This window comes from Heterocephalus glaber, unplaced genomic scaffold (assembly GCF_053883595.1).
Source record: "Heterocephalus glaber isolate CG9 unplaced genomic scaffold, H.glaber_assembly_v1.0 deba00001761, whole genome shotgun sequence".
NCBI lineage: Eukaryota > Metazoa > Chordata > Mammalia > Rodentia > Bathyergidae > Heterocephalus > Heterocephalus glaber.
The window spans coordinates 4,474,155-4,490,428 of NW_028258458.1; the positions used below are offsets into that span (position 1 = coordinate 4,474,155).

The 16,274-nt window shown below is 47.3% G+C and overlaps 1 protein-coding gene across 2 annotated transcripts; it reads right to left on the reverse strand.

The window, feature by feature from the left end:
* Window positions 1–1,860: 1,860 nt before the first annotated feature.
* LOC147821150 (uncharacterized) lies at window positions 1,861–13,165 on the reverse strand. Of its 2 annotated transcripts, none has more exons than XM_087201769.1 (2): window positions 11,273–13,165; window positions 1,861–2,815 (listed from the first exon to the last, which is right to left on the reverse strand). In XM_087201769.1, exons 1-2 carry the CDS (start codon window positions 12,195–12,197, stop codon window positions 2,709–2,711), a joined length of 1,032 nt encoding a protein of 343 aa, XP_087057895.1. In that variant the 5' UTR covers window positions 12,198–13,165; the 3' UTR covers window positions 1,861–2,708. The 2 variants fall into 2 exon arrangements, with proteins under 2 accessions (XP_087057895.1, XP_087057896.1); XM_087201770.1 differs by lacking the exon at window positions 1,861–2,815 and adding an exon at window positions 5,846–7,408.
* Window positions 13,166–16,274: the final 3,109 nt, after the last annotated feature.

Here is a 16,274-nt window from a genome sequence, read left to right on the forward strand (position 1 = left end):
TCCTTTCTCCCCACAACCCAACCAGCATTTGTTATTGGATGATTTCTTGATAGCAGCCATTCTTTTTGGGGTGAGGTGGAATCTCAGTGTTGTTTTCATCTGCATCTCTTGAATGATGAGTGATGTTGAACATTTTTTCATATATTGGTTTGCTGCTTTTGCTTCTTTGAGAAATGTCTGTTCATTTCAGATGCCCATTTTTGAATTGGGCCTTTGAATTAGGGGGGTCTGATTTTTTTCAATTCTGTATATATTCTAGATAGCAGTCCTTTGTCTGAGGTACAGCTGCTAAAATTTTTTTTTCACATTGTAGGTTGTCTGTTAGCTTTGTTGGTGGTTTCTTTCGCAGTGCAGAAGCTTTTTAATAAGATGAGATCCCAGTTGCTGATTATTTCTGCTAGTTCCCATGCTGCTGAGGTTTTGTTCATGAAGTCTTTTCCTATGCCAATGTCTTCAAGAGTTCTACCTAACTTATCTTAAAGCAAGTTTAGTGTTTCTGTCTTAATATTTAGATCTTTAATCCACTTTGATCTCAGTTTAGTGCATGGTGATAGGTATGGATCTAGTTTGAATGTTTGGCAGGTTGAAATCCAGTTGTTCCAGCACCATTTATTAAATAGGCTATCTTTCGGGGAGGAGGATTTTAGTGAAACTCAAAGAAGCTTAGATCACATGACAGCACCCACCACACCACATGACCTATGAGTCGAGGTCAGGGTCCCCATGACAAGGAGGCACTAGGGATCATGGAACATCTTAGAAAAGAGCCTACAGTCCCAAGAGCTGACGGAGGAAAAGAGGCAGATTGGAGATGTCCAGAGGAAATTGCCAGCACCCTCTTACCACTTAGCTTGGCCACCCGGATCCAGTGCTCCACCACCCTGGCCCTGTCTCCAGCCCTCGTGCTGGGACCCCCAAAGCAGGAGGTGATCGTGCAGTTGGCCACGTGATTAAAATGTGTGATAGTGGCCCAAGCAGTGGGCGCCAGAGGTTCTTTGCCCTTTTTGTTTCTCCGGGTGCAGATGGAACCCAGGCATTCCCAGGGCACCACATTCTTGAACAGCTCCTGTGGAGGATGACAGCATCACACGGGCAGAACCCACCCCAGATAGTCGATGGCTTCAGCCATCCACAGGCAGGTGGCCGTGGCCTGAGCTGGAGATCAGGAAGCTGCAGATATGGACAGAGACTTCTGCAAATAGCCGGTTTTCCTCCACTGCCCACTGATGATGTCCAACTTATGACCTAGGACCTAGCACTGACGTGAAAATCAGTGGCATTTTCCCCGTGCCCATCCTCCCAAACCTCCAGCACAAGCAGACATCTCAGTCCCGCTCATTTTGAGGTATTGTCTTCTTTCCAACCTCACCTGCCCTCTGCTCCTTTGCCCAGGTCAGTGGCACATTTCCTGGGACAGCTATGACTCAGGGCTCTGTGTGGGTGTCTGCTGTAGAACCCGTGAATCTCAAATGCCTACAAAGTGATAAGGCTGGCCAGGTCTCCTGGGATGATGGCAAGGTGACACATGCTCCTGCCTGCACCTCAGTGCACACCCTCCTTGGCCAGTTGGTCTGACTCCCCGCCCTGTTTCCCAATTGTTCAATCTCAGTTGACATCACAGTCACTGTGTGAAGCGGGCATGTGAGTGCGGTCCTTTCTGTGGCTAGACCTTCGGAAAGCGGGAAAATGACCATAGCTCATCCTCCCCTCTCCACTGTCTCCCTCCAAGGAGTCAGGATGGGAGACAGCTTCAGAAGTGCACCCAGCTTCATTGGATTCTAATACCAAGGAAGTGAGGTTGCATCCTCAAAGTTCTGCTACATTTAGGGTGAGGAAGTGGCTTAGGATGAATGGGCAAGGTACAGTTCGGGTTGCGGTTTTTGTTGGGATTTGATGGAGGTTTAGGAATACATTTAGGGTTCTATCATGGCTGAGGGTGGGAGATTCAGTGTTAGAAAGTAGGCCTGCAGTTTACATTGATGTTCATTTTTATTGTGCGGTTCACAATCATTTGAGGAGTGGCTACATGTACATAACAGAGCTTGAAGGGCCGGGGATTTAGCTCAGTGGCACCATGCCTGCCTCACAAGCACAAGGTCCTGAGTTCAATCCCCGGTACCAAAAGAAAGAAAAACCAAAAAAACAACAACTCATAGTACAGCTTGTATATATTATGAGTTTTAGATTTATATACAATTAAGATGGTGTCAGGTAAAAGGGCTGAAGACCAAGACCAGACCAGGCCACAGCAAGCTTTTGTTAGGGGAATAGATCTGCCGGGCTGCCTCTGAACAAAGGAGAGACAAAAGCAATATGGCCGGGGCAGGGAGAGTCTTTTATAGAGACTGGGGTGGGGTTTGTAGGGGCTTAGGTGGGGTTGAGTGAGGTAGTGACTAGGGAATGGAGGAGCCAGTGATGTCACTAGGTTGTAGGAGGTGAGTGAGTATTAGGTTACTTTCTAGGTGGGAACAGGGGCATGCTGGGAAGAACGGTTTATTCTTTGGTGGGAGCTACCATCTTGGAATGACATCACACAGGGGAGGGGGCAAGGCACCATAGGAAGAGGGCAGCTACGCTACATAATAGCTGCTGAGGTGGTGGGAGACCTATCATTCCAGGCTTTTGTTGTATGATAGTTGGGCGAAGGTCTCTTCTTCTGGAGCTACTTCCTGCTGACCAGGGGCAAAGATCGGGGCTAGACCTGGATCTCATGAGGCCGGTGGCAAGTGGGGACCTCTTCCTTTTGCCATACTGGCTGGTACCCTGCCATGATGAACTCTGTGACTGTCTGGTTGGTGAATGCCCTCCATCGTTCCTGCAAGAAAATTTGAAAACAGCAAACCAGGCACAGTCCAGAAGAGAGAATTAAACAGATAATACTGAGGGGTCCCAAGAGTAGTAATAGTACCCCACCATTGATTAGTACCTTGGGGGGGCATATCTATCTGGCCCATTGAGTTTTAATTTTTTTCATTTGACATGTAATTTTTTATTTATTATTTACATAGGTTTTACAGAGACAGCTGGATGTTTAGGGGCTCATTTGTTATAGAAGTAAGAGACTGTTATGGAAGAGATCATAGCTCCTGATCTAAGGGCCCCTGTGTCATGTCCTTGCTCTTAGAGAATGAGTGGAAAAGTGATAAACACAATTTATATAATCTTTATAATCCTTTTTGTGGAATATAAAAGGTGTATGTAACTGAGCAAATGTCTTTTGGTCGCCAACCTCCCGATGAGTGTAGTGTTACTATGAACCTGACTTCTCCTTTAAATTCAAGGCCAGCACAGTTTTATTCCTGTATCGCTCAGTTTTTGGAAGCCTCCTAGATATATTTAAAAGTAAAGAGAACTGATAACCTCCACAAGGACCCTGGCCAACTTGAGGTGATCAAGTGTAACATAAAAGGCTTGATCTTTTTAGACATGGGTAGGTATCCAGGAAATATGAGCACAATGAGAAGAGGCATCATACACAGAGAACAAGGATGTACATTATTTTAAAAGGAATAAATCTTGTAGCTACTTGGTATAGAACTTATCCTGACTGTGGCTGACAAGCAGGTGATTTTTTCCCCAATACTCTTACTTTATGGTTTTTTGTTTTTGTTTTTTTTTGATCCCTACACAATAGTTAATTAGTTATCACAGAATCAGAAAAACACTTATCTAAAAGGAGAGATCTGGAGACCAGTGGTTTCTAGGATTGGGTATCCGTAAAGAACTTCTTTTAATTTTTTTGAAAAGAATCTGTACACACTTGTAGCTAATTAATGATTTTCGCTTCTATTTAGTGCCCAAAGTTTTGTCTTTTTGAAATGGCTGTGTCATGAGTGAACCAAAAGATTTTAATGGGTGGGCTATGTCTTAATTTTTCTGAAGCCTAGCTTTATTATTATGTCATTGTTTTATACCTCTTTTGGTTATTTTTTCTGCTGGATGTTTAAGACAAAGTTAAAGAGAGACCTATGTCAATCAATATGAACCTCTTGTTATCTATTAAGGTCAGTTAAGTCTCCCCAGGCCATTACTTTGGAACCATGCATAGTGCCTCTCTGCTCCTCTGTCAGTGTCAGCCATCTGGATGGGTCATGGCCTTGCTTGACCAAGTTGCTTTCAGTGAAAGCATTGGAGATATTTTTCTTGGTGACCCTCCTTTGGCACACAGTATATTGTCCTCTGGTGTCCAGCAATCTCCCAGTTTAGGAGGTTGAGTGACTTACCAAAGATGTAGGACCCTGTAGAGAAGGTTCCCTCATGTCCTGGAACTTTGTTGACCTTGAGGGGCCAGGGCCAAAATATTGGCTGTCCTCATAGCCAAATTACCTTTTAGTTCTGGTCTCCAAACTTTAGTTGTTGAACATCCAGAAGAGAAGGTCAATAGCATTAGCATTGTAACAAGAATAGTGAATTTAACTATTATAGTTTTACTGTAATAGCAAGCATTTTGGAATTTAAAATATAGAGAACTGTTACTGTTATCAGTCATGGTTGCTTTTTAGTAGTTGAATTCCTGTAGAATATTAACAGACAGACACAAATAATATTTTCACATGACAATTATGATGACTTTACCTTTGTAACACATTTAAATGCCCATCTTGATATAAAATAGCCATTGTTAAATGTACTCATTTTTTAAAAACACCAAAAGTTTTTACCTAAATTATTATCTTTAAAAAACAAATAAATATTCTTTTGATAGGATACCATCTAAAGAAAATAGCCCATGTATGTATGTGTTATCATAAATAGCTAGAGTGTATGAAAAGGCAAATACCTGAACCAAAAAGAGGTTATTATCATAAACAAATATTAGAAAACCTGTACAGTCAGAAAGTACAAATACATTTAATACACTAGAAAAAATAAAACCTTGTTATTGTTGTTTTTTACAGGATATTTAGTCCTTTGAAAATGACCAGTGTAAGCACACCATAATAACATATTTAGAATTTATCCCTTTGATGACAACTGATATTAACAGTATAATAATATATTTAAATGATATTTATTCCTGTAAGTCTTTTATAAGGCTATGAAAACTATCGGGTCAGTCTGTTGTAAGACGAGAACTGTGGAGGTCCCCCTAGTGAACAAAGACTGGAAAATATTTCCATGCGGCCGCTCCTTTGTTCAACAAGGGGAGCATGCCTTGAACTTAATAACCTTTATCTATAAACAAAACAGCTGTACGATTGGACAAAAAACAAAGATATAAGACAATTTCTAAAACTAGGGTGCACTCAAATATATTTAGCCCAAAGGAATTATAATCTCTTTATAATTTTAGGTTTATAATTATAAATAAGACTATTTAAAACTTTTCATAAGTCAATTAACAGAGATCTCTTGTAGAATTAAAATCAGAAGGAAGGAAACCTCTATTCCCGTAAACCTTTTATAACAAAATTGAAACCAACAGGTAAACATATATATTTCCTTTATAAATCACTTTTGCACACCTTCTTTATGTACCTAGGCCTTTTGGTCTTGTCCTGCTAATAAGACAAACATATAAAATCCTTTTATATCAAAGCTGGGCGCAATTCTGAAGCTGTCTCCTGATCATCAGTGTGAAGTGGAAACCCATGTTAGCATTAGCCTAGTGGGACAAAGTCAGCCAAGGCTAGGACAGTCACAGAGGGCTTGGGGTGGTGTCAGCTTTCCTCTACACTGAGGGATGGAGGACCACAGAAGACACGACGCTGTCTCAGAGAGGCAGGGTGGAAGAAAAGCCTGGGTCTCTGAATCTGCTGCTCACTCGTCTATCCCCAGCGCCACCTCTCCCATTTTGGTAATGTTGTGTCCAGATCGTGAAGTCCCAGAGACCACCAGGAGGCCGTTTCCGATGTAAGCACACGAGGGTCGTTTATTTAAGCTTAAGCAGGGACTCTCAATTGTCACCGACGCAGCGGATCGAGATTGAGAGCCCCGAGCCTCAAAACTAGCAGGGTTTTTATTGAGTATACAACAAGCTTTGGTTGTTAGTAGCCAGGTGATTGGTTAATACTAAATACATATGAAGTGTAGGGTTTTGATTGGTTAGGCTTAGGGGGGGTTAAGGGGGTTACGTATAGATTTTTGCAAGGGAGAAGGGGGCAAAGGTTAGTGGTCGACTGTCATAAGCTGATGGTTAGCAGATCCACTGACTAATGGTCACATCTATCTTTTGTGGGCAGTTAGCCATCAACTGCTTATCTTATAGATAGTGTGTCCGGAATGTTTTTCCTGAGTACACAGATGGCTGGGTAATAAACTTAGGAATTTTGAGTGGATAAGCACAAATTTGAGAGAACAAAGGAGACGGCTCCAAAATGGAGTCATTTTGGCTCCACATTCCCCCCTTCTCATGGTGCTATAGAGGGCCAATCATGGGCCTCTGGGGGTTAATTCTGTCAAATCAATAGGTATTGGCTGGTATTGGGACCTGAGTACCATTAACTGAACAGCGTTAATTTGCTTTTTGATGAACGAAACTAGTCTATTGAGCATACAAGGTCCAAAGGTCAACAGTAGTAACACGATAAGCAAGGGGCCTAGCAGGGTAGAGATTAGGATAGTTAGCCAAGGGGAAGAATTAAACCAAGATTCGAACCAGTTTTGAGATAGTTTTTTTTTTCCGCTTACGTTTGGCGATGTCCTCTCTAACTTTAGCCATGGACTCTTTGACCACTCCTGAATGATCTACATAGAAGCAACATTTTTTACCTAAGGCAACGCAGAGTCCTCTCTGTAGAAGGGGGTGTCTCGTAATATTGTCCTGCGAATTACATGGTTGTAACCCGGTGTTTGTGAATCGACCGGGGGGAGGGTACACCCCTTTTTTTTTTGTTTTTCCACATTCAGGCCTTTCCCGTGACTCTAGGCTCCAGTGTCCGATATTTTAGCTGTCAGTGGCTAGCCGACAGAGATCAAACTCTAGAGCAGGCCACCAGGTTAATGGTGGGCTCACTTTGGACGAGCTGTTAATAATGTCACCTGTGGCGGTATTGATGATCATCCAGGTTAAATTTAAGGGAGCATGTGGGTTCTGTCCTCCTAAAATCGGTGTCAAAAGTACAGTTACCACAATCATGACCGTCGACGACGCAGCTTGAGTTTGAGGGGATTGTCTTGGTCTTTGGACACCTGCCATGATGGAACGAAGTCCTCTAGGACAGCGTGAGGATCTGCAAGGCGAACGTGGGTGTAGTGCACCCACGAGGCAATCCCGTCGACCTTGAGAGCGGTGGGCGTGGTCAGGACTGTGCCGTAGGGTCTTTTTTAACGGGGCTCAAGGTCCTTTTGTCGGTGTCTCCGGACAAAGACTCAGTCTTTTGGTCGATAGCGATGGGGCTCGGGAGGCGGTCCAGTTTGATATAAGGCTTTTAATTTAGGCCAGATATCCTCATGCACACTTTGGAGGCTTTTTAAAGAAAGTAACAACTTTTGGTCATCAAATTTAACAAGCACATTTGATTGAAGGTTGGGAATAATGGGAGGGGGAATTTTAAACATGATTTTAAAGGGAGTTAATCTCATCTTATAGGGTGAATTGTGTACCCTATAGAGGGCGAAGGGAAGGAGAGTCACCCAGTCACCGCCAGTCTCTAAGGTTAATTTAGTTAAGGTCTCTTTTAATGTTCTATTTATCCTCTCTACCTGTCCTGAACTTTGGGGTCTGTACGCACAATGTAATTTCTAATCCGTCTCCAATATCTGTGTTAGGGTTTGACTCACCTTGGAAATAAAGGCGGGTCCATTATCTGATCCTAGCATTACTGGAAAACCATATCTTGGCAGGATGTCTTTTAGCAGTTTCTTAGTCACACTTTACGCTGTTTCATGTTTGGTAGGAAACGCTTCTGTCCATCCTGAAAAAGTGTCTACAAAAACTAACAAGTATTTATAACCATACCTTTCAGGTTTTACCTTGGTGAAGTCCAATTCTCAATAGGCTCCAGGTCGGCTTCTCCTCAGCCTATTTTCTGGGTTGGCCCTATTGTGGGTGGCATTTGTCAATTGACAGGCTTTGTAGGTAGCAACAATATGTTCAATTTTAGAATTAGCATCACGGATCTTAATTTCAGCATGTCTCAGGAGATCTTGCATTTTTTGAGTGTCCATGTGGGTGGTCCGGTGCATCTTGGAGAGAACTTGTTCTCCCAGCGCTTTAGGCAAGATGACTTTACAATCAGAAGATTTTTATCACCCGTTGAGGCACTGAGGCATAGGTAATTGTTTTATCTAATTTAAATCTTCTTCAGTGTACTGGGGTTTTTCTGGTAGGGCTGCACTTCCCGGATCGGGCAGCTGAGTGGCCAGTGTCAGATTAATCTTTAAGGCTATTTTTCGGGCTGTCTGGTCAGCTAAATTATTTTCTCTGGCAATTGGAGTGTCGCCTTTTTGGTGTCCTGGGCAATGGATAATGGCTAATTTTTTTTAGGTAGCCAGAGGGCTGTTAAGAGGGCAAGGATCTCCTCTTTGTTTTTAATAGTCTTTTCTTTAGCTGTCAGGAGTCTCTTTTTTTTGTAGATGGCCCCATGGACAAAGGCATACCGGCTATCTGTGTATATATTTAACTTTTGGCCCCGTCCTAAAGTCAATGTCTTGGTCAGGGCTACGAGCTCTGCCCGTTGTGCTGAGGTCCCGGTGGGCAATGGTTCTGCCCAAATGACCTCAGTTTTTGTCACCACAGCTGTCCCAGCATACCTGTGGCCCTCACGAACAAAGCTGCTCTCATCAGTGTACCAGGTGTTGTCTGCATCTGGCCATGGTTGGTCACTCAGATCTGCTCGAATTCCGTGTACCTGGGCCAGGATGTCTGTGCAGTCGTGAAGCGGAGCCTCTAAGTTCGGGTCTGGCAACAGTGTGGCTGGGTTTAAAGCAGCCGGGGCCTGAAAGACAACTCGGGTTGGATTTAGGAGTAAGCTCTGGTAGTGGGTCAGGCGAGCATTACTGAGCCATCGATCCGGAGGCTGTTTTAGGATTCCCTCAATGGCGTGAGGGGTGGTCACGCATAGTTCTTGGCCTAATGTCAACTTGTCAGCGTCTTTGACCATTAGAGCTACTGCTGTAATCATTTTTAGGCACGGGGGCCATCTTGACGCAACTGGATCAAGTCTTTTTGATAAGTACGCCACTGGGCGGCGCCATGGCCCTAGATGCTGGACCAGGACGCCCTTAGCGACTCCTTTGTTTTTATCAATGTAAAGGTGGAATGGCTTAGTAATATCGGGCAAGCCCAAGGCTGGTGCCGTCAGCAAGGCTGTTTTAATTTGATCGAAAGATTTTTGTAGCTTTTCTGTCTATTGAAAAGCCTGATTGTCTTTGGTTGTCTCATAAAGGGGCCTTGCGAGCTCTGCGAACCCCGGTATCCATAGGCGGCAGAAGCCCGCCGATCCCAAGAACTCTCTGACTTTCCGAGGAGAATCTGGTGTGGGTATCTTAAGAACTGTCTCTTTTTTAGCATCCGACAGCCATCTCTGCCCTTTCTTAAGCATGTACCCCAAGTAGCTTATCTCGGGTTTGCAGATCTGGGCCTTTTTGGCGGACACCCGATACCCCAGCTCTCCTATGACCATCAAGAGTCTCTTGGTTTTATTTAAGCAGTCTTTTTGTGTCTCAGCTGTCACAAGAAGGTCATCTACATATTGTAACAGAGTTAGTTGGGGGTTCTGGAGGCGAAACTCACCCAGGTCTTTATGTAGGGCCTCGTCGAAGATGGTGGGAGAGTTTTTGAATCCTTGAGGTAATCGGGTCCACGTCAGCTGTCTGTTGATGTCTTGTTCTGGATCACTCCATTTAAACGCAAAGATGTGTTGGCTTTTAGGTGTCAGTGGAAGGCTAAAAAAAGCATCTTTGAGATCCAAGACTGTGTACCATCGATGGCTCGGGGGAAGTGAACTCAAAAGGGTGTATGGATTAGGCACTGTGGGGTGGATGTCCATAACCCTCTTGTTCACTTCTCGGAGATCCTGCACTGGCCGATAGTCATTAGAATGAGGTTTTTGCACTGGCAACAAGGGGGTGTTCCAGGCTGATTGACAAGGCCTAAGAATCCCCTGAGCAAGCAACCTCCTGATGTGTGGAGTTATTCCCTTCTGGGCCTCTAGGGCCATAGGATATTGGCGAACTTGTACAGGATCTGCCCCAGGTTTTATTTTTACAAACACTGGTGCTCTGTGTGCAGCTAACCCCATGTCTCCAGTCTCTGCCCATGCTTGTGGGAACATGATGAGCCATCGTTTCATGTCAGGATCAGGAGGGGCCCTCTTCTGATGTAGCAGATATTTATCTTCTAGGTTTATGGTTAATACCTGAATGGGCCTTTCCTCTTGATTAAGGACTTTTGTGTCCCCGGGTTGGAAATGAATTTGAGCCCCTAATTTAGTCAGTAAGTCTCTTTCCAATAAGGGGTAGGGGCAGTCTGGTATAATCATAAATGAGTGGGTTACTTGGCCCACTCCCAAGTCTACTGTTTTTTGGGTTGTCCATGAATACTTTTTTATGCCTGTAGCTCTTTGAACCCAGGAGGTCTTATCAGAAACATGGCCACATGGTTTAAGTAGGACTGAATGTTGAGCCCCTGTATCCATTAGGAACTCGATAGGTCTCCCCTCCACTTTTAGGGTTACCCTGGGCTCGGGGAGGGGTGCCGAACCCCGTCCCCCCTAATCATTTAATTTATCTATAGCCAGGATAGGGGCCTTGGGGCGTCCTTCCTGTTGTTTCTTTTTGGGACAGTCTCTGGCCCAGTGTCCATACTCTTTGCAATGAGCACATTGATTTTTTCCCAACTGGGGGCGCTCTCTGCATCTCTCTTTGTTTTCTCCTTTCACCGCAATCTTTCTTAGTCTACGTTCACGTTCCTTCTGTTCTCCCGCAGTGGCAGCCAGAAGGATCCGAGCTAAGTCTCGGGTCTGGCGGTCATCAGCTTTTTTTCGTTTCTCCTCTGCGGTTTCTCTATTGTTATACACTTTCTCTGCCACTGTCACTAAGTCTTGAATACTCTTTTTTCCTAACCTATCTACTTTCTGTAACTTTTTCTTAACGTCTGGCGCCGCCTGGTTGACAAAATGTATTATTACAGCTGCCTTTGTCTCAATTGCTTCTGGGTCCATAGGAGTGTACCTACGAAAAGCTTCCTGAATTTTTTTTAGGAAAGCAGCAGGGCTTTTATCTAACTTTTGTTGTACATCCCCTACCTCAGCCAAATTTGTAGGCTTTCTCGCTGTTGCTTTCAGACCTTTTAATAGAGCCTGGCGATAGACCCAAAGCCTCTCCTTACCTTCTGCCGTGTTGAAGTCCCAGTTGGGTCGGGACAGAGGAAAAGAAGTGTTGATAGTGTCAGCATTGGTGGTGGGTTGACCACTGTCACCAGGAACCAATTTTCTGGCCTCATTCTGGATTTTTTCTCGTTCCTCAGTGGTGAACAGGACCTGCAGAAGCTGTTGACAGTCATCCCAAGTGGGCTGATGGGTAAACAAAACAGTTTCTAACAGGTTAATCAAATCTCTAGGGTTATCAGAGAAATTGGCATGTTGTCGGCGCCAATTATAAAGATCACTGGTAGCAAAGGGCCAGTAATGATGAGGCTGGTTTCCATGTTCATCAGGGGGCCCTATCGCTCGCAGCGGGCAGACAGTTGAGTCTGCCGGTCCTGCCGGCGAGGCGGCGCGCCGGTGACGAGTATTTTGGGCGGGACCATCACGGTTGTCGGCGGCGCCCGGGGCGGGCTCCCTAGCCCCGGCTGGGACTGGGTCACCTCCTCCAGCCTGCTGTGGCGGAAGAAAGGGGAGGGAATAGGGGGGAGGAAATATAAGATCTTCTTCGGTCCCTCCCTGGAGGACAGGGTAAAGTGGCGCGGTTGGCTTGGTTTCGGTTTGTTTTTTATCCGCGAGCTTTTTAGGAGCCTTTTCATTGGCCGTCAGGATTAACTCCGGTTGCTGTTGCTGTGAAGGCAAAAAGAGCTTAACCCATGGGGGCGGGTTAGAAATCAGAAATTTCCAAACGGCGATGTAGGGTATCTGATCGGGGGGGAGGATGGCTTTACGAACTCTGCGAATAATCTGCAAATCAAAAGTTCCCTCGGGGGGCCATCCTACCCCAAGGGTGGGCCACTCCGAGCTACAGAGGGTGATGAACTTAGCCTTTTTAATTTTTAAACTTAGGTTACGAGCGCTCTCCCTAACTTCCTTGAAATGATCTTTCATGAGGGAAAGGGGGTAGTCACAGTCTGTCCCATCGTCTCAGTCCAAGTCAGTACAACACACAGACAAACACAACAGAAAAACACGCGAGACAAAATCGTCCTCCGCCTGATCGGAGGCAATGCAAATGGGACGACGGCCTCCTGCCGTGCCGCGGGAGCGACCCGCACTGTCCCTCCAGGAGTCTCACTGACTCGTACTCTTGGGGCACTCCGTCCCCACCAGCGGAATCCGGAACGTCTTCCAGGATCCCGGGTCGGCGGCCCTTGCAGCGCGTCCGCCTAGACCGTCTGCCGACCTTCCCAGAAAATAGGCCCAGACTTTACAAACACAAAAAACACTCACCAGCCGGCGTTGACCCTCCGGTACGGGAGTCCTGAAGGTCTTGGGATCCCGGACGAGCCCCCAAATGTTGTGCCCAGATCGTGAAGTCCCAGAGACCACCAGGAGGCCGTTTCCGATGTAAGCACACGAGGGTCGTTTATTTAAGCTTAAGCAGGGACTCTCAATTGTCACCGACGCAGCGGATCGAGATTGAGAGCCCCGAGCCTCAAAACTAGCAGGGTTTTTATTGAGTATACAACAAGCTTTGGTTGTTAGTAGCCAGGTGATTGGTTAATACTAAATACATATGAAGTGTAGGGTTTTGATTGGTTAGGCTTAGGGGGGGTTAAGGGGGTTACGTATAGATTTTTGCAAGGGAGAAGGGGGCAAAGGTTAGTGGTCGACTGTCATAAGCTGATGGTTAGCAGATCCACTGACTAATGGTCACATCTATCTTTTGTGGGCAGTTAGCCATCAACTGCTTATCTTATAGATAGTGTGTCCGGAATGTTTTTCCTGAGTACACAGATGGCTGGGTAATAAACTTAGGAATTTTGAGTGGATAAGCACAAATTTGAGAGAACAAAGGAGACGGCTCCAAAATGGAGTCATTTTGGCTCCACAGTAACCTGGTCCGAATGGCACCATCCACTGGACATTCCCCAAATCAAGATCAAGAAGGCCGGCTTGCACGTGAACTCACCTGGAGCAGACATGGAGCCTCCCTTGTGCCTTCCCCTTGCTCAGGTGGAATATCTAGAGCTCAACGAGGCCAAAACAGATGGTGAGGGCCACAGCAGTCCAGAAGGCTTTCATGGCTTTTGGTTGGGCATTGGAATCCCTCAAATGGCCAGGATGTCTTTTCTATGCTCCACAGGGAACTGGCAAGAGACTAACACTGCTGAGGTTTCCTGCTCCTAGCTCCGGCTCCATGTCCAGAACACCATGGGCCTGCTCTGCAGCCAGAGCCAGCACCAGAGAAAGAGCCTCCTCTGGAGACAGGAGAGAAGCAGAAGCCAGCTCCACAGCACTCCTGCCTCTCTGCTGCCGCTGACGAGGACAGGTCCTTGCAGAAGGTGCTCTTAGCCTTCTCTCCCAAGCTGCTGGCAGAGCAGCTGACCTTGATGGGTGCGGTGAGCAGCTGAGCTCTGTGGGGTGGGGTGGGGTGGGGTGAGAGCCAGCCATCCTTCTCGCACTGATCTCCTCAGGCCTGACCTTCCCTGTTTACCAGATCAAAGTTCCTTCTTCTACCAACTGCATCACCTATACTTGTCTCTCAGCCCCAAGCCACTCCTGTCCTTGGGTGGAGGTCAACAGTAGAGACAGGGCACTCACATGCCCGCTTCACACAGTGACTGTGATGTCAACTGAGATTGAACAATTGGGAAACAGGGCGGGGAGTCAGACCAACTGGCCAAGGAGGGTGTGCACTGAGGTGCAGGCAGGAGCATGTGTCACCTTGCCATCATCCCAGGAGACCTGGCCAGCCTTATCACTTTGTAGGCATTTGAGATTCACGGGTTCTACAGCAGACACCCACACAGAGCCCCGAGTCATAGCTGTCCCAGGAAATGTGCCACTGACCTGGGCAAAGGAGCAGAGGGCAGGTGAGGTTGGAAAGAAGACAATACCTCAGAATGAGCGGGACTGAGATGTCTGCTTGTGCTGGAGTTTTGGGAGGATGGGCACGGGGAAAATGCCACTGATTTTCACGTCAGTGCTAGGTCCTAGGTCATAAGTTGGACATCACCAGTGGGCAGTGGAGGAAAACCGGCTATTTGCAGAAGTCTCTGTCCATATCTGCAGCTTCCTGATCTCCAGCTCAGGCCACGGCCACCTGCCTGTGGATGGCTGAAGCCATCGACTATCTGGGGTGGGTTCTGCCCATGTGATGCTGTCATCCTCCACAGGAGCTGTTCAAGAATGTGGTGCCCTGGGAACGCCTGGGTTCCATCTGCACCCGGAGAAACAAAAAGGGCAAAGAACCTCTGGCGCCCACCGCTCGGGCCACTATCACACATTTTAATCACGTGGCCAACTGCACGATCACCTCCTGCTTTGGGGGTCCCAGCACGAGGGCTGGAGACAGGGCCAGGGTGGTGGAGTACTGGATCCGGGTGGCCAAGCTAAGTGGTAAGAGGGTGCTGGCAATTTCCTCTGGACATCTCCAATCTGCCTCTTTTCCTCCGTCAGCTCTTGGGACTGTAGGCTCTTTTCTAAGATGTTCCATGATCCCTAGTGCCTCCTTGTCATGGGGACCCTGACCGCGACTCATAGGTCATGTGGTGTGGTGGGTGCTGTCATGTGATCTAAGCTTCTTTGAGTTTCACTAAAATCCTCCTCCCCGAAAGATAGCCTATTTAATAAATGGTGCTGGAACAACTGGATTTCAACCTGCCAAACATTCAAACTAGACCCATACCTATCACCATGCACTAAACTAGCCCCAGCTCTGGGCTCGCCGGTGTCCACACTCGCTTGGCCGTGAGGCAGAAATGGGCTCCTTTGCAGGCGGGACCTGGTGCTTCCTGGGGCCCGGTCAGGCCGGGCTGGAACCACCCGCACAGTCTGGGACCCAGCACCTCAGGGACCAGGGTCACCGTGCGGGCTCGGGCGCCCCCTGCTGGCCGCGTGGGCTCGCTGCGTGCTCTGCCCTTCGGCACCCAGGGGAGCGAGGAGCTTCCAGGGCACAGAAGCCCAGCAGAGGCGGCCCCCCTACAGGCCTCCTCCCGGACCAGGACAGCGGGGACACTGCCACACAGAGGACCGTGTGGAAGCCAGGAGAGCAGCTCAGAGCGCAGGCGAACAGGAAAAGAGGAAGCCAGGACCAGCGGGGCCCAGAATTCACTCTCCCTGTCAGCTCAGGGCAGCCACCGGGGTCCCTGAGAGGCCTTCGGGACAAGGAAGGAAGCGCCTGTCGCAGGACGCGGAAGACCCCGGACCACAGGAAGGCAGAGCGCCAGGGCGGCAATCAGCTCACTTGAGACCCCCCGTTCCACTGCAGAGCTCAGCTCAGGTGCCCAGCGGAGCCCTCAGGGCAATGATCCCAGCGGGGCGTCACTGTGGCCCCAGGAACAAACCATCAGATAACCGGGAAAGGGCAGGGTCCTCCTATGCAGAGGAGTAAGGAGTGCTTGTTGGAGATGCTCTGCCCTCTGGGGAGCCTAGGTCCCCGCCCTCGCTCTGAGCTGTGCCAGGCCAGCATTCTCTCAGTTTTCCTGGAAGCTAAACCTCTTCCAAACAAAAGTTAATCAAGAAATTTAAAGACCTAAATTGAACAAGCAAAAGTTCAGGGTGTGATATCTAAGGTCACTAGGGAAAAACCAGAAACCAGATACATCACTCCTAACTGCAAGAGAAAAGGAAAAGTCAGGTGTGGTGGTGCTTCCCAGCAATCTCAGATCTCAGACACTGAGCAAGACCTACACTCTCTCTCTCTCTCTCTGAAAAAGAAACAGTGAGGTGAATTACTTCTGAATAAAGAACGAAAAGCTTCAAGCCTACTTAGAGGAAGCAAGACAGAGAGGAAGACAGAATAAGGTGGTAGAAATAAGCACGAATATACGAACATATTCTCTTTATGCTAGGCATCCTCATACAATACTGGCAGAGCTGGGGCCCCTGGCAACGTCAGCGCGTGATCTCAGTGCAGGGCTCTGCTGCCCTCCAGTGGCCGCTCATTGTCACTGCATGCCCCGCCTGCTCTGGTCCCAGGAGGAGAGAGCTCCAGCTTGGGAAGCTGACCTGCAGGGATGC

Excerpts from the sequence above, each read along its gene's own strand:
- LOC147821150 (XM_087201769.1), bottom strand. The coding sequence starts at position 12,197 with ATGAAAGATCATTTCAAGGAAGTTAGGGAGAGCGCTCGTAACCTAAGT. Across the intron at positions 2,816-11,272 it reads GGACTTCAACACGGCAGAAG|GAACGATGGAGGGCATTCAC; the intron begins GTAAGGAGAGGC and ends ATTTTCTTGCAG.